A 22,431-nucleotide genomic window follows, 5' to 3' on the forward strand; every position below is an offset into this window, starting at 1 on the left:
AAGCAAGCAGATTGATTGGTTTTCAACGCAAACTGTTGTCAGATTCTCCAATCTTGTGCCCTTGTTTGGCTTCGTTTTATAATCACCTTAAGCTGAGTGTACGCCATCCAGTTTGGGGGCGGATTGACGGTATCGAAGTGGATTAAAAACAATTATAGGAGAACGTGTGGAAAATACATATGAACTGCGCAGAATACATCAGACCGATTTAGCATTGCTGCGCACTTCTAAAAGCATTTTATTTTTATTAAAATGTTTGATAATAGTAGAACGACAATGATCATCAGCTGATTTTCCGCTACTGTTTTTTTTTAAATCACAATTGTTATTTCTTTCCGTACACGCGCTCGGGAAATGAATCTGGCCATGGTGCAACAACCGCGCTACATTCGATGAATCCTATGCGACAAAAATTGACGGCGCTATCCGTCAAATTCGCTCACCAAAGCTATTTTGGTGACTTTAACATCACAGCTAGTGATTTCTCTTAGGTGACGGCCTGGGTAGTAGAAGCACTGACTAAACTGACGTGACTCTCGATTGCAGACGGTAACCGAAAATATGCAACGGTCAATTCAAATGGTGAGTGGTCGCAAATGTCAAACTGATGCAACGTCAATAGTACGAAGGTGACATTTCAAGACTAACAATTCAAAAGGCCTCATCTCCAAAAAGTAAACAATGAGAAAAATGCAATCTTGGTTTGTCAAACAACAAATCAAATTTAAATTATGAATTTAAGCATTGTATGTTATTTTATCGTTCCGAAAGTCGATGGATAAACTGATTTATAGCTATGAATATTCATTACTATCCATTTTAGCAAAAAATCCTGCTAAAAAAACTAGTCAAAGGAAATGAGGCTTTTATTTCACACAAAGCTGTGCAGCCCTTTTCATTTGTGGCCATAGACGCCGGCCGACGCTGATGAGGCCTGTGAGTTGACGCCTTTGTTTACTCTAAAATGTGTTGAGGCCTCCTAGTTGTGGCTTGTTTTTTCATCATCTTCTGATGTGGCCTTTTGAAAATCATTCAAAATTGGGTCCTAAAATGTTTAATGAATTCTTGTTTTTATTTAATGACACAAAAGAGCATGTTACTGCAAGTATTTAGCATTTTTTTCCCGCTCAAATAACGGCTACATCATATTTAAACTTTAATTTTAAAATTGGGTCCACAAACGAACCTTGACACTTTTGATCATGTTTGACGTTCGCTTAATCGACAAAAACACCACAGGGCTTTTAGTTTTAACACTGGGGTTATTCCTATCTGACATTTCGGAAGGGACACGGAAAGCAAAATACACCCAAAATTTGAGTTTAACCCAAAGATTGTGGCAAAATCTAAAAAAATGTTTTTTTGGACACAAACCAAAGAAAAACATTTAAAAATTGAGTAAACATGTTAAACTGGTTAGCTGAAAATGAGATGGGGCCTTTTAGAAAAATGTTATTTTTTCAACTTTTATGCATATTTTTAAATGACTATTGTATGTTTTAGTCGAGGGGGGCGACACATCTCCATATTTTAGATTACTAGGATAACTTTGAACAATCTTTGCGATGACCTTCCATCTTTTTGTAGCAAATTATCTTGTTTCATCCGTGGCATCTTATATAATACCTTTATCCATCTTCATAAATCTAGTCAATCTTTCCGCATCTTAAATGAGCGTTTTAACGGATTGACTCAGTTGTCGTCGATCAGCAAGAAAAAGGGAGCATGGAGCTGCATCATCGATGGAATGTTCCCGAACATCATGGCAAATTATATTGTTCCAGCAGGTTCTGGAGCACCATGCAGATATTCTCCTGGCTTAGCTAGTGGTCCGGAACTTGGCCCAAATTTAGTAGGATGCTGATCATCGGTTCCATGATTCGACAAAAAAGGATGGATATGACGGATACCTTGACTGAGGCGTGGTACACGAGACTGCCCAAGATCTGGAAGAATCGAGAATGGAATTTGCTGACTAATATTCCCGGCGGAAGCGGTTCTTTTACGATCAGATCGGTAATTGCTTTTGAGATGAAGCGTATCATATTCAACGCCAGGTCCACGAGAATTGGCATGTGGCTGGAGAAATAAACGATTTCGCGATCGAGAGCCTTTGTGGGTGGAGATGGCATGAAACAGTTGGCGTTTCTGGTAGCATACAGTTGGAAAGGGCAGCGGAAGATGCTCGGAGAACACGAGTAATGTATTTTCTAACCCATTTTCAGTCTGTGCCTTGGTGCGTGTTGTGATTTGATATATTGTCTGTAAGTGCCCTTACCCATAAATACATATTTTATTGATCATCAAATTGAGTTTTAATTTAACAATATAATAACAAAACTCATTGTTTCTTCGCCTTTCGAAGCTGGGGATTTCATCACAAATTTTTCGGGTTACTTTAACGATGAAATTGTGTTGTGCATTGCTGCTCCTTGAAGATTAGAATGGTGATCAGTACGATTCTCCAGAAGTGAGCATTTAGCATGCAGCTTTTGAAATCACCAGTTACTTACTTTTTACGCAAAGGATCACAATCTTTTCACCGGTTTTGTATTAAAATTGAAGGCAACAACAACGAAAATTACAAGTGTAATTGAAACTGTTTACAAAAAAGCTGTAGCACTACTCTTCCCATCATCAACATCATCATTGATTCTCCTTCCACCCATTCACATCTTCTTGCATCTCATCAATCTACGCGCTTCGTTCAACAGAAGATGTCAGCGCATGAAGCACGTCAAATCTAGAATAATACACTGATCTAAAAAAATCGGATTTCATCCAAAAGTGCATCTAAACGATTATCTGGGAGTGTCGCCCCCCTCGGTTTTAGTAAGAATAGGCTCTTATACACTGAAATCAGCAGAAAACCGATTTGTTTACATTTTGGACTTGAGGCCTTTTGAATGTTGGTCTGATTTATGCAACGAGCATCTTCATCAGTCAAACCAAACAATACACACTGGTTTCAAACTAGGAAGGTATGAGTAAAATACTAAATCTAAAATAAACTAAATCAATTTCGTATGATGCATTTAGTTTTGTCAAAACTATCGACAATCATGTGAGTCTGATTCTAAAGCAATATATTTGAGTCAAGAAAATTTTATTTCGTAAAGGAAAGCTAGATTTTTGTATTCTCTATTTCCTTAATATGATTAAATATATTCCTTGTATTTTTACCCGAACATGTGTAGTTTTTCCTCGGAGTGCTAAAGATTTGTCCGTCAAAGTGTTTCTTTACAAAAACCACTAGGTGGAGTTAGTGTTCCAACGTATTTTCATTCAAATATTTGGCTATTATTCATGAAGCAAAATGCTCTAGCCACCACGTCAGTTTAGTCAGTGGTAGAAGCATTAGCCGCAGAAGCTAATGTCGCGACTGTTCGTGTGACCAACATCTAGTTTGCCACACTCTGAAAGCTTGAGTACCGGGTCTATAAGTGTCAAATCAATTTTTCGACCAAAATAAAACATTCTCTACAACATGACACTAAACAAGCAATCAAAAACTTCAACAGTAAGTAACAATAAAATAATTCTATTTTGTGATAACAGCGCCACTAGCGTTCTACTACTTATATTTCTATTGTCAGGGTAGACGCGTCACGCGAAGCGACGCGAAAATCCTTTGAAGTTTGACATTTCATTTTTAATAATTGTTATTCACGGAGAGGCGAAACTACCTAAAATTAACTCTTTTGTACTCATCTTGACAGCTAAGTGGAATGAGTCAAAATTGAGTGTTTCACAAGGTATTCAATTTTGAATCATTCCACGAAGACGACGTTTTAAGTAAAAACTAACTATTTCGGGAAAAGTGAGTTTTGGGGTAAAAACCAGGTCCGTCCCACTCGGGCTCAGATTGGGTACCACTTCTAGTACTGCATTGTCCCTCGGGTAGTGCAAAAGGTACCAAGTTTGACAGATCCGCAGTACATTTTTCACGGGCATTCTAGATTACCTTATGAGCCATAAAATTTTGGGAAACTGCAAGGCACATGGGAGGTCTTTAATGTGTTCTTGGTAAAACTTACCTCAAAATAGGGGTCTTTCGCTATGGAAAAATTGGTCGAAATTTTGATCGTTTCCTTTAAATAATTAATGCTGCACAAACTAACTCAAATAACTTACAATATATTTTCCACTATTAACATTACATTTTATATTACATAATTATTAACACCACATTCCTGTTGAAATTCATAATATCCATATTCCGTGTTCCGGCGATGATGTGTGGGGTGCGAGTATTCCTCCAGATTCCTCCTGCTCCTGTAACGCAGCTGCAATGTGAGGATGTCCTGCTACCACGTACATGCTAAACCTGTGTTTTAATAGAGTATACACCACAGACAAACAGACGTCACACTCTCATCATTGTCCATCGACCACCTTTTAACGATCGATTCAAAAATATTGTAGGTGGCCAATCCGCCACCCGCAGCGCTCGCATCGTTTTTGTTCGCGTTTGACGTTTGCACACTACCGCCATCTGTTGGCCCGTCGGCCAAATACAATAATTTTAGCATTGGGGCGCACATATCCTCGTGACTATGATTTTGATCGAGATTTGTCTAAGTGTTACGTCTGTTTGTCTGTGATTACACCTTTTCTTGCCGTGATTTGACGTTTTAGGAATTAGGAATCCGTTCTAATTACGGAAAGCATTTCGCGTCGTCTTTCTGGACTTTCAATCCATTTTCATGTAGCAGCTATATGAAAAATGAGAGTCATAAAAAATGACTGCAATGTTATTAAAAACCATTAAACTTACCGAAATAATTCAATAAAATGTCTCACTTAACCTCGCACTAAACTAACTAATTGGCGCTGGATCAAATTTTTCATCCAAAATTGGAGTTTGGTTTCAACACTTAATTTGGATACTTTCATAGAACAAGATGACAAACAAATTGAATCATCGAAAACAATAACTTTGAAATAACTCAAAAATAAGTCATTCTCGTAGTACTCGAGAATAAGTTGAAAGTACTTAAAACCGAGAATAGAATCACAGACAAACAGACGTAACACTTAGAACAAATCGCGATCAAAATCATAGTCACGATGACATGTACGCCCAATGCTGAAATCGTGTGTTTGGCCGATGGACCAACAGATGGCGGTAGTGTGTAAACGTCAAACGCGAACAAAAACAATGCGAGCGCTGCGGGTGGTGGATTGGCCACCTACCATATATTGAATCGGCCGTTAAAAAGGGGTCGATGGACATCAGTGAAGCGTGTGTACGAATTTGGGCTAATTTAACATGATCGATTTCTCTCATCGATCCTCTTTGTGATAATTTTCTCATTCCAAATTAATCATCTAACAAATAAATCGTCTCGGATATTTGAAAAAAAAAAATCTGAACTGAACTGGAAATTGTTTAAAATAAATTTGAAAAAGTATTGCATGACAATAATGAAAATCTGTCAAGATGAGCGGAAAGCTGTCCGAAAAAATTTCCGTGGCAAATTTTGGGAAGAATATTCGATATATTCAATATATCATTATAATGTTTTTGAAAGATGCAATGGAGGAATCATAGAAATTCTCAAAAGATCTGTAGATCAAATGCGTTTATGGACATAGGTCGAAGGGACAAAACGTCGAAAGGACAGAAGGTCGAAATTATTTGCTTGGTGGGAAATTTTCTTCCTTGAACAAGGATTTTTACCTTTTGTCCCTTCTTATTTGTTCTTCGACCTTTTGTCCTTCGACTTTAGTCTTTCGACCCTTTTGTCTTTCGACTTCTGTCCTTTCGACCTTTGTCATAGATTCAATCAAATGAAGAAACTTGAATGTAAATTATCTGACAAAATAAACCCGCAAAATTCTGTATTATATTTCTATAGAAAATATTGGATAATATCAAAAGTAATCTCTACAAATTCTTGTACAAATCTTTTGGAATATCCACATGTATGAATAGACCATTTCCGTGATTTTCTTTATTGGCTTATATGCTTTTCTGTCAATTTACTGAACAACTTTCCTAAGGAACCGATATGTTTTGGGAACTCTAACTATTGAAAAACAATGAAAAACTGGCGGCACGTTACTTCACCCCTCGTCCCTAGAATTTAATTCACCCCGAAAAAAAACGGAGACCCTTTTTCCCTTATGATTTTGCCATCAACTGGTGGGGAGTTTTGATCAGCTGGTATGACAGATGATTTTGTTTATGTTTCTTTCATCGTATGGGCGTTTCATTATCTTGTGAAAATGAATCATCCTTTTCTGCCGTCGTTTTGGCTCAAGTTATCAATGTCCTCGGCCACCGTCCCCAGGGTCAATGGGCCAGCGAAGGGTGAAATTTTCAGCAAGCCAGAACTGTTGGATCATCCGCAACGCCAAGAAGCCGCTCACGAAGGTGATATCCTGACGCTGCTGGGAATCCGAACACCGAAGCCCAGAAGATTTCGATAAGTTCGCTGATGGAAGCGGTTTCCGTTCGGGGATTGAGACGGGAGAGTGGCTGATTTATAATGTCCGGTCTGATATAGTACCCGGTGTAACAGCAAAATCCGTAAATTCTTTACCAAGGATAAATAAAGGAAGGATATGAAATCGAGTTTTTTTTGTTCGGAAGTACCTTCCAGGGTTTCATCCTCTGCTGCAGAATGTTGACCATCGTGACCTTTGTTGACCATTAATTTTTGTCTTCTCCCGCAACCGTCGAACGTTACAAGGTTCAGCTGAGGTCAAATAGAATAGATGTCGTGCGTGATCTTTTCTGCCGCCGAAGTTGAATGATCCGGAAGATTGCTCACTCAAGGCGGGAAGCTTCCGGATCATCAGCAACAGTTTGATAAGGCATTTGTGGCCATGAATATAAAAAAATAATGATATCGAAAGTCGATTATAATGAAAAATAGCGATTCTATAACTGTTGGGTGAATGATAGTTTTGTTCTTTTTTTTCGGGATTTTGATCTGTGGAGGAAATGTTTATATTTTCCTGTTGAAAGACAATTCTCAGTGTTATAGTTTAGAGGAAAGGGTGGACAAATTGATTCTTAGTACTTACATTTGCATTTTTCCAATTATTCCACTGCTTTCAGCAAAAATTGAGATCCGACCGATAAAACGCAAAGTTAAGGTTAGCAAAGAAAGTTATTTGAGGTTAGTTTTGGTCCGGGGCGCCCTGATCGAGATCTCAGTCATTCTGATCGCAGACCTGGTTTGACGTTTCCAAATGTAAATAAACATCCCAATGCAGGGGTGAGATCCAAAATCACCACGCTGTATACCTATAGGGTTGAACAAACTGTGCCGCATCTCGAGTTATTTTTTAAAATGTGGTGAGTATCCACGTTTTTAAAAATTTCTAAGAAAATCAGGAGTGCATATAAACTAGATCTGAAAGCGTATATATTCATTATAAATGATTGTCTTTCGAAGAAAAATACTAAAACTGGGTGTTAGATCTGACGGAAATGGTCTATTGTTTAGAAATTACTTGAAGATTTATTGGAGAGCTGCATAACACGTGAGAAATCTTGATAAGAACTTCGAAAAGAACTCTAAAGGAAGCGGTGAGAGAATTTCGCGAATAAATGACGGGTAAAATCTCTGTTGAAGTTAACAGTGGATTTTTAGAAGCATGTTCTGGAAAATTTAAGGAGTTTCCAAATTCTTGAAGAAATTAAGATAATTATAAAACGAAGCCAAACTTTGAATTTTCAAGTGCACAAGACGAGAGAATTTGACGACAGTTCGCGTTGAAAAGCTATCAAATTGCTTACTTTCTGGTGGTGACCAATGGGATAGATTTCCAACGCGGAATGCTGTTTGATTCTCAAGTCTTGTGCTCTTGAAAATTTAGGTTGTGGCTTCGTTCTATAATCACCTTAACTTGAAAATAATTTTGATAGAATCACTTACTAAATATCTGTAAATTCTTAGAGGAATCTCAGAAGGTGTGTTGAAGGTAAGGGGCAAGACAGTGAGCAATTCAGAGTAACTCTGAGCAACTCTGAGCGACTTTGTGGTTCAGAATTCCCACCCTTTAATCATTTTGACTTTGACAGATTGGTATAACATATAAAAAAAATAACAAACGATTCCGAGCAAGACTCAAATAAACATAAAGAGTTTTGAGAAACCGAATGCTATGAGCTTCATTCTCAGCTCTTTCTCGGTTCCGGTGGTATACCTATTCGAAGTCGGATAGCGTCGAATAAAAACTAAGCAGGAAGCTTTTATTCAAACAACAAAGCATTCTGAAAAAAACTGACAAAGTTTCGTATGTCACATTGTCTGAGAAGACGGCTGCGAATGATGTAAATTCTGACAAGTTCTGATTCTACTTTCGGACGGTGATTTCACTTTTGCTGGCATCTATTCTATTTCGAGAACCAAACCAAAAACAAAATAAAGACGCAGTTGTCCAAAGTTTTATGGCACATAAGCTAATAGAGCAAAATCTAGAAAGCCGTGAAAAGAGTACTGCGATCTGTCAAACTTGGGTACCTTTTGCAGCACTGTGGTACTTGTGCACTTGACAGATTGAATGATAATCCTCATTTGTGTATAGCATAGCCTACTCAGCTATATACATGTTAGGATTATAAGATATATTTTGAGAACCAATTACAAACCAGCTCATTTGCCTTCTCCAATTTCTACCTCGCGGCTATAAAAAGCCACTCAAGCCAATAGGCAATTTAGTTCTTATATTGGAGAAGGCAAAGGAACGGTCCTTATGCTAGTGAATAAGCTAAAGGTGTGAATAAACCAGTGAAAAGTTATACGCGGTGTTTTAAAGTGCGATCCGAAAGACTTCCAAAAGTACGTTGGTAAAGTTATCCAACAAATTTGGGGGCTCGTCCGGGAAGTGTCGGAATCGCGATTGTGTCAAGGGACACGTAAAGTGCTGAAGTTTTTGAAGAAATAGTGTACATAGTTAGATATAAACCATTAGTGATTAGTTTGAGTTAAGACATTGGGCCGTATGAATAAAATGTAGTAAAGTTGAGTTTACTACATTCTCGGTAGTAAACGCTATATGTGGAACACGAGTGGAACATGTTTGTGTCATTTTCCTTTCTACACCTTTCGAACATACTACAAACAACGCATTGCTATGAATAAAGGTAGCATTTACTACAAAGCTACTGGTAGTTAGCATCAGAGGTTGCTACACATGCTTTGAGATTGCGGAATTGAATGGAATAACACAGACAAACAGACGTAACACTTAGAACAAATCCCGACCAAAATCATAGTCACGATGACATGCACGCCCAATGCTAACATCGGTGTGTTTGGCCGATGGACCAACAGATGGCGGTAGTGTGTAAACGTCAAACGCGAACAAAAACGATGCGAGCGCTGCGGGTGGTGGATTGGCCACCTACCATATATTTGAATCGGCCGTTAAAAAGGTGGTCGATGGACATCGGGGAGAGTGTGACGTCTGTTTGTCTGTGGGAATAATTTACTTTTAAGTAAAAATCATGGGAAAACGATATGAGTTTTGATGTTTCGGAAGGTATTTTGAGTTTTGCTTAGGAATTCTGAGGTTACGAAAACATTCGCCCCGCCAATGCTGAGATTCCGGTAAGCTTAGCGGCAGTATCAATTTCTAATATCCGTGTGAATTCTGGCATTACGATAATCATGTTATTTTCTAGGAATTTTAGAATGTCGGTAGGAATTCAGATATTTATAATGTAATTCTGAATTTTACGTGTAAATTCTAACATCTCAGATTTCCTTTTGAATACCGGAATTCCTGTAGGAACTTTGAGATACCGGTAGGGATGTCGGATTTTTTATGATAATTCTGGAAGTATAAATACCATTCTAGGAATATTGCTGAAATATTAGGAATCTGGTAAAAACTCTAGAATTGGGGTGGGAATAGGATTCATAATATTAATCTCTTGGAATTCTTTGGGTATCTTTGAGACGGTATTTCTGTAAGAATCTATGATATTGCGGTGGGATTCCTGCGAATTATTGTGTGAATATTTGTAATTCTGAAAATCAATCTTTGTAATTATTGTAAAAAGACTCCATTGATCTCCAGTTCCGTTGGAATTTCAAAGCATAGCTTCAATATAAACGTTTTGAATGTCGGTAAATATTTTATAGATTTCAATGGGATTTTTTGTGAAATCGATAAGAATTTTAATAATTTCAAAGGGAACCATGGTGTTTTAGGGGAGATCCTCATTGAATTCTAACGACTACCAATGGAATCACTACAATTCCCATAAAAATTTCGACATTCTAACACAGACAAACAGACGTCACACTCTCCCCGATGTCCATCGACCACCTTTTTAACGGCCGATTCAAATATATGGTAGGTGGCCAATCCACCACCCGCAGCGCTCGCATCGTTTTTGTTCGCGTTTGACGTTTACACACTACCGCCATCTGTTGGTCCATCGGCCAAACACACCGATGTTAGCATTGGGCGTGCATGTCATCGTGACTATGATTTTGGTCGGGATTTGTTCTAAGTGTTACGTCTGTTTGTCTGTGATTCTAAGTTCTAGAAATTCCAAGGATACTATCAGAAACCCCACCAAAATAACGAGAATATCACAGAAACACATGCTGTTAAGAAAACACACGGGGAGCATCAAAATTCTACCGCAATTTCACCAGAATCTCAGTACTGGTGCTAGAAAATATGTGGTTCTAAATTTGATAGCTGTAATCTCAAGATCTCTTCATAGATGTTAAGCTAGTATTTAAAAAATCATCAATCACTGGCGTTGGCGAAGGCCGACAACTACCCAGAAAATTATTTGATGTACCATCATCATAAAATCATAGACATAAAGAGAATACCATACTAATCGCAAAATTACACTACAAATCTTGTCAAATAACAGCACCTTCATGATTTGTGCAAGTTGTCGTGTAATCGATTAGATTCCATGCATTTTCTTCATATGCATGATTGTAATAATTTTAAGCGTCACTCTGAATAGATTGTTCTTTACGTGCAGAATCACTCTGCACTCTGAATGTAAATTTCTTAACGTGCAGCTTCAGTCACTGCTCATGTTCGAAAGTAGTAAGTACTACATGTTCGAAAAGTTTTTTATTCATACCAAAAGTGTAGTAAACTTTGTGGATTTTGTTTTTGAGTAGATGCTACATGTAGTAAAGTTCAAAGTTTTTTATTCATATCACCCATTGGGCCGTATGAATAAAATGTAGTAAAGTTGAGTTTACTACAATCTCGGTAGTAAACGCTATATGTGGAACACGAGTGGAATATGTTTGTGTCATTTTCCTTTCTACACCTTTCGAACATACTACAAACAACGCGTTGCTATGAATAAAGGTAGCATTTACTACAAAGCTACTGGTAGTTAGCTTAAGAGGTTGCTACTCATGCTTTGAGATTGCGAAATTGAATGGAATAATTTACTTTTGAGTAAAAATCATGGGAAAACGATATGAGTTTTGATATTTCGGAAGGTATTTTGAGTTTTGCTTAGGAGTTCTGATGTGACGAAAACATTCGCCCCGCTAATTCTGAGATTCCGGTAAGATTACTGGCAGTAGCAATTTGTAATATCCGTGTGAACTCTGGCATTACGATAATCATGTTATTTTCTAGGAATTTTAGGATGTTGGTAGGAATTCAGATATTTATAATGTAATTCTGAATTTTACGTGTAAATTCTGACATCTCAGATTCTCAGATTTCCTTTGAAATTCCGGAATTCCTGTAGGAACATTGGGATTCCGATAGGGATGTCGGATTTTGATTATGATAATTCTGGAAGTTTAAATACCATTCTAGGAATATTGCGGAAATATTAGAAATCTGGTAAAAACGCTAGAATTGGGGTGGGAATGGGATTCCGGATATTAATCTCTTAGAATTCTGTGGGTATCTTTGAGACGGTATTTCTGTAAGAATCTATGAGATTGCGGTGGGATTCCTGCCAATTATTGTGTGAATATTTGTAATTCTGAATACAATCTTTGTAATTATTGTAAAAACCTTTAATATTCCGTTGATCTCCAGTTCCGTTGGAATTTCAAAGCAAAGCTTTAATATAAACCTTTTGAATGTCGGTAAATATTTTATAGATTTCAATGGGATTTTTTGTGAAATCGATAAGAATTTTAATAATTTCAAAGGGAACCCTGGATTTTTAGGAGAGATCCTTATTGAATTCTTACGACTACAAATGGAATCACTACAATTCCCATTAAAATCTCTACGTTCTAAGTTCTAGAAATTCCAAGGATACTATCAGAAACCCCACCAAAATAACGAGAATTTCACAGAAACACTTAGAACTTCCGGAATTCAACATGCTGTTAAGAAAACACACGGGCATCAAAATTCTACCTCTCTAAATTCTATTCTCAGTATTGGTGCTAGAAAATATGTAATTCCTAATTTGATACCTGTAGTCTCAAGATCTCTTCATAGATGTTAAGACTAATATTAAAAAAACATCAATCGCTGGCGTTGGCGAAGACCGAAAACCACTCAGAAAATTCTTTGATGTACCATCATCATAAAATCATAGACATAAAGAGAATACCAGACTAATCGCAACACTACAAATCTTGTCAAATTACAGCGCCTTCATGATTTTGTGCAAATTGTCGCGTAATCGATTAGATTCCATACATTTCCGCCATATGCATGATTGTATTAATTTTAAGCGTCACTCTGAATAGATTGTTCTTTACGTGCAGAATCACTCTGCACCCTGAATGGAAATTTCTTAACGTGCAGCTTCAGTCACTGCTCATCCCGCATAATTATGAACCATATTTCTACAGTTTCGTAAATTATCCACAACAATTTAAAACAATATCAGAATAGCTCCGAATAACGTTAAAAATAACAATAAGGCAACCCTATCATGAACCGTTTTTACAGTTCGACAAATTGTAATCGGAAAAATCACAATATGGGGAATAGGCGGTTAAGTTATGTAACCATAAAAAAACTGCGATTTTCTCGAACAATATTTTCCTTTTACAGTTAGCCAAATAGTTGATAAATTATCCATTTTTGGTCTTTTCTCTCTCCAATCCACTATAAATCAAACAGTTTGAGAACAGTTGAACTGTAAAATTCGAATAAATCGAATATTGTTTGTGGAATTTTTGGTTTACTGTGCCTTACGGTATTTCAACCACATACTGAATTATTCTATTATTTTATACAATAAACGAAAAAAAATGAATTAAATGAGTTGGATACAATAAAACAAGTAAATACAGTTAGAACAATCTCACTTCAGTTAAAACTTTTACAGAATACGTTACTTTTTCATGAATTACTGAAATGTTCCGGAAGTGTATAGTACATCTTACGTTAGCTACAAAAGTTTCAACTGAAGTGAGATTTTCCTACATGTACTTACTTGTTTAATATGTTTTATTCATAAAATTTCAGTTTCAGTTGTCAATGAACAATAAATACACATAGGTACTCAGAATTTGCACTGCGAATCATTTCAATCTAGTTCTAAGATTCCAGTGGGTGGCTGCTTAGATTTTTATATCTCCACGTCGCCAAACGGGAAGCAGGGCGTGTCCTACTAAAGAAAACGAAATATTTTTGTAAATTTAAAAATTTAATTAGAATTTGAAACACCAACCTATTTGAACATCATCCAGAGTGAAATTTCCATTCGCTCCAATCTGAGTTTGACATTCGGATTGATTTGTCCATCTCCTAAAGCGGTCGTCATCTATCTGACTCTTGAAATCAGCCTCTCTGGTTTAGCGGGTTTTGCTACCGGCAACGAACAAGATTGAAGGCTACATTTTCGACTTTCCGGAAATCTGCTATTCCATTGGTGATCCATTATTTAGGCCAATTTCGGGAACAATTCCAGATCGCTGGTGCAGCAGGTGGCTTCGAGAAGTAACGGGAATCTTCCTTCGGTGCGGATTGACTGTTTTTCTTTAACCAAAATTTTCATTTTTTTCTTTCTTGATTGAACAAAATAAACAACACGTATAAATTATACCACACATAGCAGTGGCAGTGTAACTTTCAAATAATTTTTTTTTTTCAATCCACTTATTTCGACCAAAAGAGTATACTCATATCTCCAACGGAACACAAAAAATGCTGTTATTTGATTTTTTTTTCGATTGAGTTATGCAGAAAAATGTAATTTCAAGATAAAAATATATGCGAATGCTTTCTGAAACAAACAGCTGTAAAGATATTTTTGCGTGTGCAGATCGACGTTGGAAATATGTGAATAATGTGAGTTCAACTGTGCTCACTAATACCACTGAGATCTACTGTTTTGCAAACTGTTACAAATTAGTAATATATAGTAAAAATGAATATGTGTAAGTATGTTGTGCAAATATGAAACCAACCCATTTGCGAGAAGGTGACGTTATGTTTTCACCATTTCTCACGAGTTGGCACATTCAAATTGTTTCACAATATGAGAACAATTCACAATAACGTCACATTTTAGTATGGATTACTCAAACTGTTTTTTATGGTCAAATTGTTTTGCTTATATATTGTCGAACATAAAAACAACTGTTTGTGATACACTAACCATTACGGTTGAAGTATATTTACTGTTTGGAACAAATGACAAACTGTGTTTTTCTATGCGGGATGTTCGAAAGTAGTAAGTACTACATGTTCGAAAAGTTTTTTATTCATACCAAAAGTGTAAACTTTGTGGATTTTGTTTTTGAGTAGATGCTACATGTAGTAAAGTTCAACGTTTTTTATTCATATCACCCATTGAAAGTGTGACCGGTCAAAGGCCACCGAACGAGGTAAAAACAGACTGTGAACTATTGTGCTCGCAAATTTGCGAATCTTTCTAATGACGAACCTACCACCGTACGGGTACGGAGCTCCTCCATCCCCTCGCCAATTTCTTCAACCTCCTCCCTTTATTCCACCTAATCAAACATTGCCTCCACCTCCCCCTCCACCTGTGGTGAACTATGGTCTACCACCACGTGATCCGAACAATAACCGTTTCGCTCAAATGATCAATCAACTGAACTTTTCGAATATGAGCGTAGTGAATTTAACAGAACAAATGACTGCTATGCAAAGTGTGATCGACAGTTTAAGAATGGAAAACTCGAGGCTCACCAGTGCGTTAGAAGAAAGACGCATCAACAATACGCCTCTGCGAAGTTGTAGTACGCCTAATGGCGGTATTTTGTACCCAGAATTTGAAATAAATAGAAGTGGATATCATGAAGAAATTGAGCTGCAAAGAAATGTGAATAGTGCTAGTAATGTCCCTGTCGGCAATGGTCGAGTTGAAGAAGATGATGAGCAGCGAAGAAATTTGAATTGTGTTAATAATAACACTATCGGCAATGGATCCAGGTGAAGAAATGCTGCAAAGGGCAATGAGATGTGATAACAACAGCAACTACCGTGGGGTTAGTGTGTCATGTGAATGATGAATGATATTCCTACTACGAGAAATTCTAATGTGCCGGATAGGTCCGACGGTGGTGCGCAAAACAACGCCAATACTTGGGCCGTGCGATGTGGTACCATGCGTGATGATTGTTACGATGGCTTCAATCAGCGGCTGACGGTAAGTGAAATTGAATCAGCTTTTTCCGAATTTTCTGGTACAGATCTGTACCCTGTGCACAAATGGATTACTGACTTTGAAGAGATGTCAGAGAAGACGATTGGTTTATCCGACTTGCGTAAATTTGTAGTGGCGAAGCGTAAGCTGATTGGCTTGGCGAAAATGTCGCTTAATAGCGCTCACCACATTACTAATTGGAGGGCACTCAGAGATTTTTTAATTGCTGAGTTTGAACACAGAGAGAATAGTGCTCTGGTTCATGAGCGGCTAAGGGCACGCAAGAGGAATTTTGGAGAAAACGTTCTCGAATACTTTTTGGTTATGCCAGAAATCGGAGCAAAAGCAAATGTAGACTCAGAATCGATTATCACTCACACTATTAATGGCATCAATGATAATGGCCCTGATAAGATGTTGCTTTATGGAGCAAAATCTGTTAGCGAGTTCAGAGAGAAATTACGTGTGTATCAGGTAATAAAAGATAATAAGTTTACTAGGGAGAGTCGAATGCCAACTGCAAATACGGAGAGGAGATACGGTTATTCCCGTTTCGACAGTGGTTATCAATCGAAATCGCCTAACGGGTATAATAATATACCAAAGACTGCAGCATGTTATAGCTGTGGAAAGGTCGGTCACTTAGCCAGAGAATGTCCCAAAAGATTTGGTGATAAAAATGTCAATGTGTGCAAATCTTCAATGGTTTCAAAAGGAACTTATATGTCAGTTTTATTAGAAAATTTACCTGTTGAAGCATTTTTTGATTCTGGTGTCGATGTGTCTTTGTTGCGAGAAGATTGGGCTGATAAATTGAATTTGATAGTTGATGAACGCGAGAAAAAAAGGTTAATAACGCTTAATGGCACTATTTGGACTCTTGGCTCCACACGGGTAGATGTACAAATTGAGCATACTTCTCTCCGTATGGTTTTGATGTCCTCTCTTTAAAAGATATGCCTCAGAGCGTGATAATTGGAAGAAATTTATTGATTTACGGAGATGTTAGCGTAACTGCTGATGGAGCTAAATTTATGCCTAAGGAAGAGAATTTCGCGATGAGGATCACAACAGATGAGGTAAAAGATAATCCGTTGGATCACATTAAAAACATTGAGATACGAGAAGACGTTAGAAATTTGATTGAAAATTACACACCACGACGAAATGCAGACACAAGAGTTAAGTTGAAAATTATTTTGAAAAATGATTCTCCTATAGAGCAATTGCCGCGTAGACTAGCACCCTTAGAGAAGCAAATTGTAGATAAACAGGTAGCTGGATGGCTAGAAGAGGGAATTATTAGGCCGAGCACTTCGGAATACAGCAGCCCTATTGTTTTAGCGCATAAAAAAAGATGGGACTAGGCGATTGTGTGTTGATTATAGGAAACTCAATAAATTGATTGTGCGTGATCATTTTCCGATACCATTGATAGAGGATATTATTGATGAACTTCATTCTGCGAGAATTTTTTCAACATTAGATCTTGAAAATGGTTTTTTTCACGTGCCAGTAGATGAATCGAGTATAAAATTTACTGCTTTTGTAACTTCGTCGGGGCAATATGAGTTCCTCAGAACTCCGTTCGGGTTAAGTATTTCACCAACTGTGTTTCAGCGTTTTATTAATGATATTTTCCAAGAACTCATAGAGAAAAAAATTGTTATCGTTTACATTGATGATTTACTAATCCCTGCAAATGATGAAAAAGAGGCGTTAGAGAGACTGAAAATGGTTCTAGAAATAGCAGAGAAGCACGGTTTAAAAATCAAATGGAAGAAATGTCAACTACTAAAGAGAAAAATTGAGCATTTAGGGCATGAAATTGATAACGGTGTCATTCGTCCAACGCCGGATAAAATAGTAGCGGTTACTAATTTTCCAGAACCCAGTAGTTTCAAGGAGGTGCAACAGTTTTTGGGGCTAACCGGCTATTTTAGAAAATTTGTAGAAGGGTACTCTATTATTGCTAAGCCTCTCACAGACTTATTACGAAAAGAAACTGTATTTGTATTTGGCCCCAGTGAAAGAGAAGCCGTGGTAAAGCTAAAAGAAGCGTTATGTGATAAGCCTGCATTGAAACTGTATAGTCCAAGTGCTCAAACAGAATTGCACACAGATGCATCTAAAATCGGATACGGAGCGATCTTGCTGCAGAAATCTGCTAAGGATAATAGTTTTCATCCAATTTATTACTACAGTAAGAAAACCTCCTCAGCTGAATCAAATTACCCCAGTTATGAATTGGAAGTTCTTGCAATAGTGTCTGCATTGAAAAAATTTCGCGTTTATTTATTAGGAATTCCATTCACAATTGCCACGGATTGTGCTGCATTCAAAATGACGATGGAAAAAAGAGATATTTCGCCTAGAATTGCAGGGTGGGCTCTTTTGTTAGAAGAATACGAATACAGATTGGAACATCGGCCAGGAGAACGTATGAAACATGTTGATGCACTAAGTCGGAACCCAGTTGTACTTCTACTACAGAGTAATGTTATAGAACAAATAAAAGTATGCCAAAGGAAAGATGAAAAGCTCGCTGCAATAATTCAAGCTTTAGGAGTTGGAAATTACGATGATTATTTTTTGGATCATGGAGTTCTGTATAAAAATTACGCAGGGGGCAAGCTTTTAGTCATACCGAAATCAATGCATAATTCTGTTATCCGTCAAATTCATGAGCAAGGGCATTTTGCATCAAAAAAGATGAGCGAGCTCATTATGCGAGAATACTGGATTGATTATTTATCAGCTAAACTGAATAGGTTTACTCAAGTTGTGTGTCCTGTATCTTAGCTAGTCGTAAAGCAGGAAAAAAGGAAGGATATTTGTATCCCATTCCCAAAGACGAAATCCACTACAACATATTATATGATTACACTTAGGACCTTTACCAGCATCAAGCAAGCAATATCGCTATATTGTTTTACGGTAATGGATCTTTTAGCAATTTGTGTGGATTTTACTCAGAAAATCACACTACACAGCAGATGAAGTCATAAAGAAACTTGATTTACAAAAGAGTGTGTTTGGTAGGTCCAAAAAGAATTATATCAGATAGAGTTTCAGCTGTTACATCGACAGCTTTTGATTGTATGTGATCCGAAGGGATTGGAACATTTAGCTTATAACAACTGGAGTACCGCGTGGCAACGCCAGTAGAAAGAAGTCCCATGGTGTGATAGTTCCAGCGTTGGCAAAATTGGCCCATTGATAATCCGGAATCGTGTACAAATACGTTTACAGATTTACAAAGATTTTTGAATAATACACTGCAAAGAAGTATTGGAAGGACTCCTTTTGAAATATTATTTGGCGCAAAAATGAGAATACGTGAGGATGTTAAATTAGCAGAAACTATAGAACAAGAATGGATAAAACTTTTCGAAGAATCAAGAGACAAAATTAGAGAAGATGCAAGACAAAGTATACAACAAGCACAAGAGAAAATGAAAAAAAAAAACAATTTGATAAACACAGAAAAAATGCAAACGAATACGATGTAGGAGATTTAGTAGCAATCAATCGAACTCAATTTGGAACACATTTGAAAATCGCAAAGAAGTTCTTAGGACCTTACCGTGTAATTAACAAGAAGAGAAATGATCGTTATGATGTGGAAAAAGTAGGTAATCACGAAGGGCCAAATCGAACATCTACATGTGCTGAATTTATGAAAAGATTTATTCTTCTAGAAGAAGATAGCGAAAATGATGAAGAAGTGCAAAAGTAATTACGTCATTCGGGTCAAATGACGGTCAGGATGGCCGATTGTAGGATTATAAGATATATTTTGAGAAACCAATTACAAACCAGCTCATTTGCCTTCTCCAATTTCTACCTCGCGCTGCTAAATAAAGCCCACTCAGCCAATAGGCAATTTAGTTCTTATATTGGAGAAGGCAAAGGAACCGGTCCTTATGCTAGTGAATAAGCTAACGGTGTGAACTAAAGCAGTGAAAGTTATACGCGGTGTTTTAAAGTGCGATCCGAAAGACTTCCAAAAAGTTACGTGGGTAAAGTTATCCAACATACAAAATACCACATCTCATTTTCTATAACGAGAGATGGTCCTTGTATGACATTTAATTATTTTTTCAGCCGATTTTCAACGTCGTTCCTGCGTATCCAGGCTTTTTACGAGCGCTAATGGCCGCCACAATTCAGTTTCGCTCTCTCGTAGGGATCAAACGATCTGACGTTGGGTTGGGTTGTTTGACAGTAATCGATAAGTTTTTGATCGATCTTATCGATTTGCTATCAAACGACCCAAGCCAAATGTCAGATCGCCTAGTCCCTACCAGAAAGCGAGCTTCTTTGTGGCGGCCATTAGCGCTCGTAAAAAGCTGGATAATCATTCAGATCAATCCTGTCGTTGCTCTCTTTTATGCAATATTTGCAACTTTTATTGAGCACGTAGGTCTCTTTTTTATGAATTTTCCACTTGAACCTTTACTCATCTTTTTCCATCTTTTTACTCATCTCATTTTTTTTTTTCTTTAACCCCCAAAAATGGTAGTTTTTACCGCACATTTTTTTGCGTGCATAGTCACGTAAATAACACGGCACCTTAAATAAATGTTTGTCTTTATTTCTGCCGAATTCATAATAGTTGTGCGGCCTTTTCAATTGTTGGTCTAGGATTTCTTCGTTTGCAGTTGACCTAATGGCGTGCCCTGTCGCAAATTTTGCAGATTTCACTTTACCTCTGGTCAATTTGATTCACTTTGATCCTCGGGCGCGCCGTCAGTTTTAGCGTTTTCAAAAACAAACCCAAAACACCAACGGGTCGGACGCCGATTTCGGCGATTCCCGGTTAGTTGTGAATTTCCAAGTTTTCTCGTCTCCCTCTATTTAAAATGCCAGCCGAATCGGCGAGTGTTGGCCACGTGTTACGCCTTTCTACGTGACACATACATCGGTGGATTTCCAGCTGGCTCCGGCTCCCAACCTACATCCAATCGTTGGCCGATGTCGAAGGAAAGATTGTGTTCATCTACAAGCAGGATGAAATCCGGAGCGGAGCAATGCTTTCGGACGGGAACTATCTGAGCCCCAAGTTGAGCGATAGCGGGGATACGGGAAACAGGCTGGACCTTACCGGATCGCCGCTGAAGGACGAGGTGAAGTTGGAGAGCTTGGACATGTCCGTCGATCAGGTCGTGGTTCTGAGTTTGGAGAATCCCTGGCTCGAGAAGGAGGAATGTTTCGGGCCGGTTTCGGTCGAGAAGGGAAGGGGAATTCTGCAGGAAGTGCTGGGGAAGCGGATGGAAGGTAAGATGTCCCAAAGATATGAAAATCAATGCTTGAAAAGTCATGGTCCTCAACCCTAGAATAAAAGGTATGCTTTTTAATAGCCTTTTTGTAGAATATATAACCATTCTAAAAAAAAATCGTTTAGAGGATCCGCCTGCAGGTCTGGCATCAGTTCTCTTTTTAGAGACTTTGATCCCTATTTATTTATTTATTTATTTATTTTTTGAGGAAGAATCACCACCTTGAATCACTAAAACTGAGAAGCTCATCCAGCAGACTAATTAGGATAACTAAAAATGAAAATTTGTTTGAAGATCAAAAGCTTGTTCTTAAGACAAAGTTTTGATTTTCTATTAATAAGTGTTTTATTACATTTCATACCTTTGTTACCTTTGGCTTGAATGAACTGTGATTTTTGAATGTTGACAAGTTCTACAAAAATGCTATAAATAAGTATATCTTTCATACTAGGGTTGAGCAGGTTGACTTTATGAAACATTACTTTTTCTTCGATAGGTTGTGGCCAACTGTGGGCGCTCTGCGATGGAAAGGACATGGACCGGACGCTGTTGATGCAGATCGAGTTGAATGGCGAGCGGAAGTTTGTCCGGGGTGCGGTAAAGCTGCTGGGGTATTTCCCCGAGAGCCAACTGACCATGGTCCGGCTGCAGAGGCTGCACGAAGCGAAGGCTGCCGGCTTCTCGAAGGAACTGGAAACCAGCATAGAGTTATGGTACAAAATTCAGTCCCACATTAGCATCAAACTTCGCTGGATAAGCCACTCGCAAAATCCTTCGTTTTGCATCAACCAGAAGGCGGACATTGTCCTCCGGCAGTCGATTCTGGTGGACGAAACCCAATCCGTGGCGGAGTACTTCTGGAGCCAGCTGCACTTCCTGGAAACGATCAAGGACCGGATTCTGCAGATTAGAAGCGAAGGGAGGCCCAATCCGGACGATGTCAGCGTGATTAAGGAGAAGACGCACAAGATTCTGACCGAGTTTTGCGTTGTGGAGTCGACGGATTACAAACTGGGACAGATTGACTCGATTGTGGAACGGGTGAAGAATCGAACTGCGGTGGACGTTACGGATCGATTGTGGAGTGTGCTAAAATGTAAGTTTTTTTTGGATTGTAATTAACAGAAAATGCCTGACTAACTTTATTATTCTCTTCTTTTCTTAGATTGCGCATGTTACGATGATTTGAAGGATGTTCTGACGTTCATTTTCAAAATCGCATCTAGGAGTAATCTGGCAGTAAGTGTTATGCTTCTTTTTAGAATGAAGGCAATAGTTACTAAAACCATATTTTTTCACAGAACATCCCAAGTAACAACAACCGACTAGCTCAGCTCATCAAATCCATCGCCCAAGGTCGACTGGCCATTCCAATTCTGACAGGATCGGAACCGTTCGAGCTACTGCTGGAAATCGGTCTGGAAAAGATCTTCAAGGACTACCAGATCATCTTCCACGAGAGCAAAATTTGCAACCTGGACCTCGATAGGGTCGGTCGTAACTCGGCTGGGTCCGGTTCGAGAGACGCCTCCCGTGCATCCAGCATTCGCAAGTCGATGTACGATGCCGTTCCGTCCAATACCCCCAGAGCGAAAA

General features: G+C 38.1%; 1 protein-coding gene across 1 annotated transcript; it reads left to right on the forward strand.

Moving 5' to 3' along the window:
* Positions 1-6,273: 6,273 nt before the first annotated feature.
* On the forward strand, positions 6,274-22,424 carry LOC110674015 (protein zwilch-like; the record flags this gene model as incomplete). Its single annotated transcript, XM_021856461.1, has 5 exons — positions 6,274-6,416; positions 20,493-20,833; positions 21,332-21,931; positions 22,001-22,074; positions 22,137-22,424. Coding segments are annotated over exons 1-5 (1,446 nt in total), but the record flags the coding sequence as incomplete, so codon positions are not given.
* Between the last annotated feature and the right edge of the window lie 7 nt (positions 22,425-22,431).

Source organism: Aedes aegypti, unplaced genomic scaffold, assembly GCF_002204515.2.
Source record: "Aedes aegypti strain LVP_AGWG unplaced genomic scaffold, AaegL5.0 Primary Assembly AGWG_AaegL5_hic_scaff_1743_PBJ_arrow, whole genome shotgun sequence".
Taxonomy (NCBI): Eukaryota; Metazoa; Arthropoda; class Insecta; order Diptera; family Culicidae; genus Aedes; species Aedes aegypti.